Source organism: Lacerta agilis, chromosome 14 (assembly GCF_009819535.1).
Source record: "Lacerta agilis isolate rLacAgi1 chromosome 14, rLacAgi1.pri, whole genome shotgun sequence".
Lineage (NCBI taxonomy): Eukaryota > Metazoa > Chordata > Lepidosauria > Squamata > Lacertidae > Lacerta > Lacerta agilis.
Window position 1 is genome coordinate 34,898,443 of NC_046325.1, and position 12,076 is coordinate 34,910,518.

A 12,076-nucleotide genomic window follows, 5' to 3' on the forward strand; every position below is an offset into this window, starting at 1 on the left:
TGATTGCACAGATCAGCTGTTTAAAATGAAACAGCTGATGGGGGAGGAAATGCAGCTCCCAGCTGAAGAAGTAATGGGTGAGAGGGGACAGAATAAGTCCAATTGGAGGCCAAATCTGGACTGGAGACTCCCCTCCCCTGTGCTATAGTTTCATTTTGTTATGAAGGATGTGGGATATGATGTTTATACTACTGTATTTTTATTATTGTATACCACACTGGAATTTGTCAGGATAAAGTTCAGAATTTTTGAAAAATAAAATAGGCCACCTATCATGCTGTTGGCACTAGCTTCCTAATGAATAACAAATTCCATTCTCTCAGAGTCACTGACAAGGGTTTAGAAGAATACTTTGAAAGGATGGACTAATTAGGATTAATACCTCCACAGGTATCAGCTCAGCTTCTTTCCTTGTGTCTCTTGCCTGCCACATTCAACAACTAAATTGCATTGAGATTTCCAGATACATACAGCCCTTTGAAATACAGTATGCTTTTCACTTGCAGCTATACACAACCAGCTTTCCAGAGTAGAAGGGCAAAGTAATGTGAACTCCAGCAACTTACGCATTGCAATACGGCTTCTTCTCATAGCCCTTGTAGTTTTTCATGTTGAGAGTCATTTTGCAGACTTCGCAGTGGAAACATGCTTTATGCCAAAACTGGGAAAACATGAGAAACAAGTGTTAACGTAGAAAGTTTTTTAGTGGGCTACTTCTTCCTAGCTGGAAAATGTTATTCCCAGCAGTGGCTATTAGCCTCTAGAAATTACAATCAAGCATGCTGCAAGAAGACTCTTTCTAGTATCCTGCAGCACTGTCTTCTCCAGAGCTTTCCAAACTTCAGGTAAAACACTTTTTAGACGTGCATCATTTCGCAACACAGTAACACAGTTTTACTAGCAAACCAGAGGTTAAACTAACCCCTTTCTTGCCCTGGGAGCATTCACGCAACACACCTACACACTGCACCCGACACACTAATGTGTTGTGACACACAGTTTGGAAAGCTCTGGTCTGCTCCATTATGAAGGTCTGTTTATACATATGCTTGACCAAAGAGCCTTTCAACAGCACTTATTCAACCCAAAAACACACTGTGTTTAAAGTTTAAAGACAGGCTAGGGAAAACATTCCTTTGTATTCAGTCAATGACCTATTTGTTTTTCAACAAACAAGCATTAGCAGTTTATACAATGTGGTCAGCACTAAGCAAAATTGTATTATATTGGCACATGATGAGCCTTAGGAAATATTTCCAACTCATCACCTGACTGCAAGTTCTTTCCCCACCCTCCCCCAACAGGAAGTTGCCATATGTGGCCTTAGCACAGAAATCTAATCCTGATACGCTGGGGAAGGTCTCCTTTCACAGTAACTCTGAAACCACCGTAGTAGGCTTTCCATATGGTCTTGAAAGATAGCTCATCATGCAAGATTGATGCTAAAGCAGCCTTGATTTCCATATGCTCCTCTAAATGAAATATTTTATGTCTTATAATAAGCAGACTAGGAGAAAAGCTCCACACTGAGAACAGGTAACACAGAATTGTCAACCGGGAACTATTCTGATAACAAATAGAAACACAGATTCCCACAACCACATGGTGAGCTGGAGATCTCTTATAGTCAAGCAGCATGCCAGCTTGACTACCGTGTTTCTCCTAAAATAAGACACCGTCTTATATTTTTTTTCGCTCAACAAAACACAGTATGGCTTATTTTCAGGGGACGTCTTATTTTAACCGCGTCGCATCGGTACGCTGCATAGCCACGCCTCTCCAGGCTGTTTTAATGGGAGGTGCCGCGTCACTATGGCTTATTTTTGTGGTATGGCTTATTTTTGGGGAACGGCTTATATTTCGCAAATGCATAGAAATCCTGCTATGGCTTATTTTATGGCCATGTCTTATTTTAGGAGAAACGGTACAAGATTCTGGATTTTGAGAGCAAGAGCAGAGATGCCTCCACATTTTGAAAATCCATGCTAATTTCTCCCACTTTCTACAGCTTGGAAGTGCAATTACTCACTTCTGTCAAACAAGCTCACTTATTTTATTTTAAACACATTCCAAATTCTACAAACTATTCTGGACCATTCTGAAAGTTATTCAGCACTAGCAGCTTTAGGGAAAGGAATATGTGGACCATTATGGGAAATAATGCACATGTTCAGGAGTGGCACATCGGCTAAATGATAAAAGGGGTGTAATTATTTTCAAAAGTTCACATGCTCTAAGAAAATGTACGAGATCACAAGTATTTTACAAAATCCTTCTAAAATATATTTTGTGATGTTTGTGATCATGCAGAAAAGTCAATTGTCCAGAAATAAACCCAGACTGGGATATTAAGGTTGGAACATATTTCTAAAGGTGGAAAGCAAGAGGTTTGGGCAATAATGCCTCTCTATGCCCCCTTCTTAGCAGCATGAAAGAGAGAGATATGTCCATAGGTATGTACAAGAAGGGGCTTCTAAGCCAGCACACTATCGAAAATCTCACAGGGACTCCATTTTGGCTTTACTGTAGGCTACATTTTCATCTGTAAGAGCTAAAAAAAACTTGAACAAACTTCTGTAGTAGAAACTATCAGATACCATGCAAAGTGAAGTTTACCGGTATATTTTAAGATGTGATTGTACCTAGTAGTTGAGTTGCTCTGTCCACAGGTTCTACCAGCTTTAAAAAGAAATATTATAATGAAGCAAATGCCAGAATTCTATTTAATGACCAAGATCTACAGCTAGGTTTGCTAGTCTTGTAAAACCAACATTTAGTGGTGGCTGCATTATATAGAAAATACTGTACTGGTGTGAATGAGATAGAGTACCACACCCAATACTTAAACATGCCCACAACCTAGCATGAGATGACTCAGTATTCAAGCAAAGCAAGCCTGTCTCACTTTGATCACCCAGGGCAATAGATTTGCGCCTTCACCTATGGCTGATGGCCAATTCCTCTTGCAGAAATGAATTTCTTTATTGTGCTCAACAGGCCCCTCTGGTTGCTAACAGGCAAAACTTGTTATTAACTCTTCCTGTTATGTAACCTCTAGCAGTTTCTAATGCACATATATGAAACCTTAAGATTTTCAGTCTCATTTATGTTTACACATATTTAAAACTGCATTAGAAAGGGTCACTGCATTCCTGGAATGCCTGCCAAGTTTTGTACCCCAGACTGGCAGACTTTTAGTATAAGTAAATAGTTTAAGTTTTGACAAAATCAGCTATACCCATTTTTTTGGTAGTCTATTGCAACAATTCAGACTTTGGGCAATAACAAGTCTTTCATTACCAAAAGGATGCAGGGTTGCAGCAAGCCTTAAATAACTTTTCTAAACCACAGCATTTCCACCTTCAGTATGTATGCAGACTTCAGGCTGTCTAAAAACTGCATCTCAAGCACATAACCAAGGAGCATGCAACTCCAATATTGCCCCAAGACAAAAAGCTACTCAACCTTCAACATTAGCATTCTGTCATAGTTTACAATCACGTACAAGGTTATCCCTTGGTAATAGCTATGTGGCTTAAACTTTACCTTAAACATAAAATGGAAAACTAAAACTAGTGTAGTGTGGGGCAGTGCTCATGTTACTGCAGCTTAACAGAGATGCTTTAAATCCTCAACAGCTTCTGTCTGCATATACCGGTAAAGTTTGAAATTCAACCCACCCACCCCAGTCACAGAGGAAGTAAATGCTTGAAGAATTAAAATGTTCCTCTCACCCTCACCTTTTTGAAACTTGGAAATTATACCCAAAATTAAGTCACCAAGACTTAAATATTTGTGTGGAATACCAGTACTGTAAGTTGAAGTTACAGTACTTGAGACAATATCTGGAAAGTTGATATGACAGTGGTCTGCACACTAAGGAAAACCAGTAAACTTAAGACAAATCTACATTTCAACATCACCTGCCATTTGGATCAATATATGGTTATACGGAAGTTAACTGTAACTCTTCAGAAATGCTGTCTCCCTAACGGCAGTCTGACACTCATCTTATATGCAATGCAACTCCTATGACCTACTGCTTTGAAATTAGAACACACGGATATATGCCTTGAGTTCTGATGCTGACCAAGGGAGCCAGTGTGCCAGTTTCTGCATTTGCTGAAGCACGGAGATCTAAAACAGCAGTTCTGAACTTAGTGTTCAGGCTCAATTCCACACCAGTTCTATCAGCATTTTGTCAAAGCCATGCAAATCCCCACTATGAGGTAAACACTACCAAACAGTGGGCAGTTATGTACCGGTATGTGGGGGGATAAAATCTCTTCTTTGTGAAGGTGGGACAGTTTCTTTCCTCCCCCTATTTCCCCATAAACATTCTTCTCTGAAACACTGGCTCAATTATTATTATTATCAGCAAGCACTAGTACAACTTGCTCTGAATGAAAACTAGACCAGTGACTATTCTGCATGTCAAATTATACCCCTTCACTGCATTCAATAAAAGGGTTTTTGCTTTCTATTGTTCACACCAGGAAACTCAGCAGGAACCTCAGCAACACTCAGTTGAATTAAGAGACACTCCTCTACCACCTCAGAACACAAATATCTAATAAGTAGCTATAGCTTGTGGAAATATTATCTTCTCTGTCCAAAAGAGGCACAATGTGTGGAGCTGGAAAACTCCAAATACCTCACTAAAGCACCTAGGAATATGAAACTTTTAAAAGTCCAGAATGTGTATGGTGGGGGGGGGGCGGGGGGCGGGACAATGACAACATAATCCTGATGAACCTGTAAACAAGTCATGTGCTGCACAATTTGGAAATATACAAGATGCACATAGCACAGCGCCTATAACCCAGGACTTCTGATTCCTTCTCTCCCTTTTAAAAACAACCCCTTTTTTCAAAACATCCATCTTTAAGACTGTAGGAATATTTTGCATCACCCCATCTGCATTTTGTATTAATCTAGTTACAAAAAAAAAACATTTTAATAGGACAGCAGCAGGCTTATTTCTTTCAACCTATGCCTGCAGCATTCTTTGATAAAGCAGGGAATGGATGTGATTTTTTCTTTAAACAGAGAAGAAAGGAACACAGGTGATATAAACCCTCTTCTGCATGTAATTTACTATCCTGACACACACACCCTTTAAGTTCTGATACCAGAGAACATGGCTTGGCAAAAAGCACCTGGGTTCAAAGGCTGTAAGCAGGTAAGTGGTGCACTTTTGTGAGAATTCAAGTTTCTCTCATCCACATGCCCCCTTTGCTTTAAATATCCAAACCAGATTAGGATTTACCTATATACTCGAGTATAAGTCGACCCAAATATAAGCCGAGGCACCTAATTTCCCTACAAAAATGTGGGAAAGCTTATTGACTCAAGTATAAGCCGGTTCACCTTTGCCACTGTGGTAGAGGAGGAATGAGCAGCCCAAAGCAGCCCTTTGGGCTGCTCCTTCCTCTTCCTCCTTTGCTGCTGTGGAGCTCACCCCGTCGCAGGGTTTCGAACCGCCATTCTTCTGATCAGCAAGCCCTAGGGCTCCGTGGTTTAACTCACAGCGCAATGTTCCCTTGTGTTATACAGAGAAGGCTGGGATCCTGTCCTGTTTAAGCAGGAGCCAGGGAAAGTGAGCACCTGTGGGGTTTTAATACTTCCTTAACTGATAGGCTTTCTGCCTTCTGGGGTCTAAAGTTTGCATTTATGTGAGCAGTTCAGGAATGGAACAAGCTGCCTGGGGAGAGTAAAGAACCGTCGTTCTTGTACACTTCTTAAGGAATGGTTGACTTGAGTATAAGCCGAGGGCAGCTTTTAAAGCACAAAAAGTGTGCTGAAAAACTACGCTTATACTCAAGTATATATGGTAAATGAATCTAGTTTAAAGTGTATTAAAAGGTTTATACTGACAGACTACTGCAAAGTGATGGTGGGATATGCCTACCACAGAGCTGTAGCTACAGGGTGGGTGGGCTGGCTAGTCACAATTTTTGCCCAGGGTGAAGGCTCCAGAGGGACACCACTGAGGCTCCCAGCCTGTGTGTGTGCCAAACTGGATCTTTGACCTGGCTGAAATAAAGCCTAGTTTTGCCCCTACCTACCACTCTGAAGAGAAAATGGATGCAGTTACACAGCTAAGTTCACTTTAGACTGGGAACAAGGAATGGGGGGGAGGAAGTTGAATTTCTTGAATTTGGAGTGATGTGATTGATATATTTGCATTTTTCAGACACATTTTTCTAAGTCTTACAAAAAAAATGGGAGAAATAATTAGTGTAATTACACTTATTAAGAACTACTAATTATTCTGGTATTGACGACCATTCACAAAACTAAATCTGATCTCTCTTCAATCTTGGAATATGGCATAAAAGATTAAAAAACTTAAACCAACACAAACAGCAGCAGCAAAAAGGAGCAAGTCTGCCTTTTAAATAAATCTAAAAAACCATTTCTAAGTTTTTTAACTCTGAAACACTGCTGAACAATCCATCTGGAGGGAAGAGGCAAGGGAACAGAATCTAAATGTAAAGCAGATGATAGCTTGTTAGTCCCTTTTCATTTTGTCTGTTGAGACACCCAGCTGTGTTTGTAACTGTGGAAAATAAAAAGTACTGGAAGTTCTCTTTGTTACTGGCTTTATCAGAAACTAGTTTGAGAACATTACAGAAAAAAGTTGAGGTGATGTGGCACTTACACTGCTTCTTAAAATGGGGTTCACACAAGCAGCTGAGAACAGCTCAGAAATTCCTGTCTTTTAACCTTAGCAGTCAAAACTGGAGTAACTGGAATACCTCCAATGCCACATTCAGTTGTTCCATAGATTTTTTTAAATGGAGAAATTGAGAAGGTGCTTTTCTCCAATATTGTCATATAACCACCTCTTCTTGGACAGAAGACTTGGCAGAAATGCTATAAGCTATAGCTTGCTTATTTCCCAATCTAATTCACCATCAAATTAGGAAAAAGGAAAACAAGGGGAAAGACAGGGGAAAGCTAGACTGCAGATTTGTTTAGGTTACCTCAATGCTCACACCCTTTAGCTAAAGGGGAAGATTGTAGTATTTGAGGGAGAGGGCTTGGGGAGTACTAACTGTCACTACTGATATGGAGGAAAGCAATCTAAGAGAGTGCCAGATGAATGATCTAAGAACGCATCTCCTTTGGTGATTTGCTGTGTTGACAGCACATGCTCTTTGCCTTTTCCCATATGTGTCCCCTAAAGCCAGATTCTTTCTCAAAAGGCACACTGTTGTGATTCATGCTATCTACTGGTATCCAAATATCCACAGTCTTATTCTATTGTTTTAGGAAATGGAGCTGTCAAACCTACCAAGACCAGGAGTGAGACTACTTACTTGCTCTTGTATACACACACACACACTCTCTCTCATACACATACCTAATCACTCCAAAACTATATCTTAACCACCATATCTGACCAAATCTCTGCATTCCTCAAGTTATTTCAAGCTTTGTCTATGACCAGCAACAAGGGGGGGGGGGGAATCTGCTGCCACAGATCACATCCCTCCTTAAACATTCCCCATACTGTCTCCCTGCAAAGCTGCATTCCATTACTATTGTGCACCCCATGGCATAAAACATTTGAATTTTTGCAGCTGCTAAAACCGGTTGCTCCTCATCACACCTTGCAGGCAATACACCACACTCTCTTAATACCCTTTATATCCTGCTCAACACCTTTCAAAGTTGCCTCCTTGTCATTATTAGCACCCCCTGGGCATCCACAGAAAACCTCCTCCAATTCACCAGCCAAGAAACTCATTCTCGGGATGGGTGGGGAGGAGGAAAGAGGAGCGGATGTGATCCCAAAGCCGGGAAAAATCCCTGCACTCGTTCCTTTCAGTGAACCTGTTATTGCCACCTTTCTGGGTTGGGTCGGGTGTGCGTGTGCGTGCGTGTATTCCATACATACATACATACATACATACACTGTACGTATACACACACCCCTTTCCTCCAGGCTTTCTGCTTATCTGCCATGCCCTTTGGCCTACACTCCAATCACCAACTCTCCACCCGCCAAATAACAACTCTTTCCCCCCCCCTTTCTCCCTTTTTATTCAGCCCCTTAGTCTCCCATTCCCAACCCCTCTGACCCCCCCTCCGCTCTAGCCATTCATAAACCGCCCCCTTCCTTTTGTGCCTTACACCCTCCCTTTCCCCCCCCCCCAGACCATACACTCTCCCCTCCCACCAATTCCTCACTTCGGGGACTGCTCACTGGACCGTCTTCCCCAAGAGACTCCCTGGCATACACCTACAGGCTCCCCGAGACCCACCACACCCCTAGATCCCACCCCCCTCTCTTTTTTGCTGGGGTCGTTTCCCCTCTTCCGCCTCACCCACCACCCTCCCTGCCTGTTTCCCCACTGCTCCTGCTCTCCCCTTCCCCAGCTCAGCTTGAGACACGCCCCAAGAGCCTGATTTCAACCCCCCAAGCCCGCCCCACAAACGCGTGTGTGTGTGTGGGGGGAGGAAACCCGCACCCCCAGTTCAGTTTGCCCTTAGCCCCTCCGCTGATTCGCAGTCCCGCCCGCTCAACGGTCGCGGCCGCCGCCCTCTCCTCCCCCGGCAGCAGCACCCACCTTGTCGAGGCAGTTCACCTTCTCGGTCGGGTACACGATCTTGCCGCAGCGGGCACAGCTGGGGTTCATGGCGGCCGAGGCGAGGAGGAGGAAAGCGTGTGTGTGTGTGTGTGGAGGGAGGGGAGAGAAATGCCTGCGCGTGTGAGGAAGGGGAGGAGGGAGGGAACCGGGGGAAAAAATAGGGGTGGGGGGGGGAGAGAGAGACCCCCGCGGAAGGCGGCGGTGGGAGTTGGCTGCCTGGAAAACCGCGCCCGTGGCGAGGCTTGTTAACGCAGAAGCGAGCGGGAGGAGGAAGAAGGCGTGAGGGAAAGAGAGAGAGAGAGGAAGGAAAGAAGCCGCCTCGGCAACGGCTGGAAACGACTGAGGGGAGGGGCGCGGCCAGCCAGCCCAGTCAGTCAGTCGCTCCCTCACGCGCCTCCGCCCTCGTCTCGCGCGCGCGCGCGCGCACACCAGCCAACCGTGGGGGCGGCGAGGGAATGGTGCGCGGGGTTGCGGCGCGTGCGTGCGTGAGGGGCCTGAAGCAACGGCCAGACTAAACGAACCAAAAAAAAAAAAAAAAAGGGCGGGCGGAGAGTCGCGAGAGGGAGGAATAACCCGAAAAGGCTAATGTCTGTCAGAAGCTTATGTGGGGGTGGCGGCGGCGGGGGGGATGACGGTGGTGGCTCTCTCCCCCCCCCCCCCCGAATCTCCTTATGGTTCCCCACCACAGCCGGGCTCTTTGGAGAATTAAATCTTAATTCCACGTCGTCAGGACTTTATTGAGTCGTATCTTCTTCCTCTTTCCCGCCGCCGCCGCCAGCAAGCTGCGCGGAACTCACGGCTGCTGAGAAGAAATGGCCTAGGTGGATGTAGTGCCTGTCAAAAGGTCGGGGCTGTGGTCGTCCCGACCCTCCGCCGCTGCCGCCCACAATGTGCGCAGTGCGGGCTTACTCCCGAGTAAAACATGCCTAGGGCTAGGCTGTAAAAGGTGAAATACCGCCAAAAACACCCTCCTCAGGCGGAGTGGGGCGTTTGTTTCTCTGTCGTGGCAGCGTTTTTGAAATAATGGTCCGCTCTCTGCTTCCCACCACCGCGCCTCTTTTCCCTGGCGGCCTTCACGACATCGATCTCTACCTTTCTCACTTCCCTCCCCTGAAGGAGGAGGTCGGAGATGAATTTCCAGCAGGTGTTACTTTGCGGGACATGCTATACCTGTTGAAATGGCCGCCTCTTCTAGTAAAGGCACCCCCAGCCTGTCGTCTTGAGTTGCTGCTGTCTGCCCAGGGCTTTTAAAAGCAGGGGAGAAAAAAGAGAAGAATGGCTATGTTTGACTACGTCATTTTATTTTGGACTTGCTCAGTAAGCTGCCCTGGGAACGCGCTGAACAGGGGGGTACAAAATGCCAAAACGTTAACAAGTAAGCAATAGGAAAATCTGCACCTGTTGAATGCCTGCCTGTTGTGCCGCTTTCTGGAAACGCAAGAAATATTGCCAGTACAATCTGTATTTCTCAAGGCTGGCACATGTCCTCGGCCCAGTATACTTGAAGGAGCGTCTCCACCCCCATCGTTTAGCCCATACACTTGAGGTCCAGCTCCAAGCTTCTTCAAGCAGTTCCCTCACTGCGAGAAGTGAAGTTACAGGGAATCAGGCAGAGGGCCTTCTTGGTAGTGGCTCCCTTCCTGTGGAACACCCTCCCATCAGATGTTAAGGAAATAAGTAACCATACAACTTTTAGAAGACATAGAGAGGTTTTTAAGTCTTGATGTTTTTATTATGTTTTTAGATATGCTGTAAGCCGCCCAGAGTGGCTGGGTATAAACATGATGATGATGATGATGTCAGTGGGCCCTGTGTTGTTTGCTGTGACTCTCCATGGTCTGAACCTGAGGGCTTTCCCACTCCTGAAATCCTTTTAGATCAGAGGTGAGGAGCAGAGATGTGCTGCATTCCCTGCTTGATAAATATATCCCCCGCCCCGACACCTAGGGGCAAACTTTGATAGGTAGGTGAGCATAGCCACCTGGCAATCACTTGATGTAATTTTTCATTGCAAGGAATTAGTGAGGCATATTCCTTTGTGGGCAGGCACTCTGGAAGACAGGGTGGGTAAAAGGGGCTAGGGACCACCCCAACATTGGCCAGAGGGGTGAGTTCCATTGCAGGAAAACCAGTTGTAAGTTAATAAAGAAAAGGGAGAGTTGCAGCCTACCTTCTAGCACCCAGACTGCCCCTTCTTACTTGTGGGATCATAGTTTTGCTGGGGAAGGAGGAACCACAGAGCAAGAAAAGCAGACAGGACATGCCCAGAAAAGTGAGCCTCTAGTTCTACAATTCTCTAATATTAAATGAATCATGTCTTTTCAGTACAGTTGGGATGTCTTTTGCAATTTATTTTTAATTTAGTGTTGAACTTTTTGTCTGTCACCAGTGTTCCAATACAGTGGTACCTCTGGTTAAGAACTTAATTTGTTCCGGAGGTCTGTACTAAACCTGAAACTGTTCTTAACCTGAGGTACCACTGTAGCTAATGGGGCCTCCCGCTGCTGCCACGCTGCCACCACACCATTTCTGTTTTCATCCTGAAGCAAAGTTTTTAATCTGAGGTACTATTTCTGGGTTAGTGGAGTCTGTAACCTGAAGCATCTGTAGCGTCACTGCTCCACATAGTTTAATTATTAATGTGTTTAAAGGTCTATCTACATATGGTGTCCAAGGCAACTAAAAACAACAAAACATAAATTTACAATATAATTAAAAATGTGCAAAAGATGTACAAAAAAGTGCAGGGGAAACCATTGGCTAAACCTAAGATGAACTAACAATCCAATAGCAAGGAAATAATTGGGCCAACGGCTTATCTAAGCAAGAAGGGGTGTATTTATTTATTTATTCCATTTCCTCTTACTCATTCTTAAGAACATAAGAGTCCTGCTGAATCAGGCCAATGACCCATCCAGTCCAGCATCCTGTTCTCATAGTGGTCAGCCAGATGCCTGTGGGAAACCAGTCAGCAGGACCCAAGCACAAGAACACTCTCCCCTCCTGTGGTTTCCAGCAACTGCTGTTCAGAAGGGTACTGCCTCTGATCTTGGAGGCAGAGCAGAGCTATCATGACTAGAAGCTATTGATAGCCTTTTCCACCATGAATTTGTCTAGCCTTTTTTAAAGCCATCCAAGTTGGTAGCTATCGCTGCCTGCTGCGGGAGCAAGCTCCATCATTTAATTATTTGCTGCATGAAGAAGTACTTTCTTTTATCTGTCACGAATCTTCCAACGTTCAGCTTCCTTGGATGTCTGTGAGTTCTAGTATTATGAGAGAGGGAGAAAAACTTTTTTCCACCTGTTTTTTCCATGCCATGCATCAATTTATAAATTTCTATGAACTTTGTTTTTGTTGTTGTTGTTGTTCAGTCATTCAGTCGTGTCCAACTCTTTGTGACCCCATGGACCAGAGCACACCAGGCACGCCTATATTTCACTGCCTCCCGCAGTTTGGCCAAACTATGAACTATAAA

General features: G+C 44.5%; 1 protein-coding gene across 1 annotated transcript in view; it reads right to left on the reverse strand.

Moving 5' to 3' along the window:
* Positions 1 to 8,739, reverse strand: part of LASP1 (LIM and SH3 protein 1) — a 53,233-nt gene extending 44,494 nt beyond the window's left edge. Inside the window, exons 1-2 of the mRNA XM_033171034.1 lie at positions 8,580 to 8,739; positions 567 to 661 (exon numbers count right to left, since the gene is read on the reverse strand). Coding sequence (XP_033026925.1) covers positions 567 to 661; positions 8,580 to 8,648 — 164 coding nt within the window. The 5' untranslated portion in view covers positions 8,649 to 8,739. The remainder of the gene's footprint in view (positions 1 to 566; positions 662 to 8,579) is intronic.
* Positions 8,740 to 12,076: the final 3,337 nt, after the last annotated feature.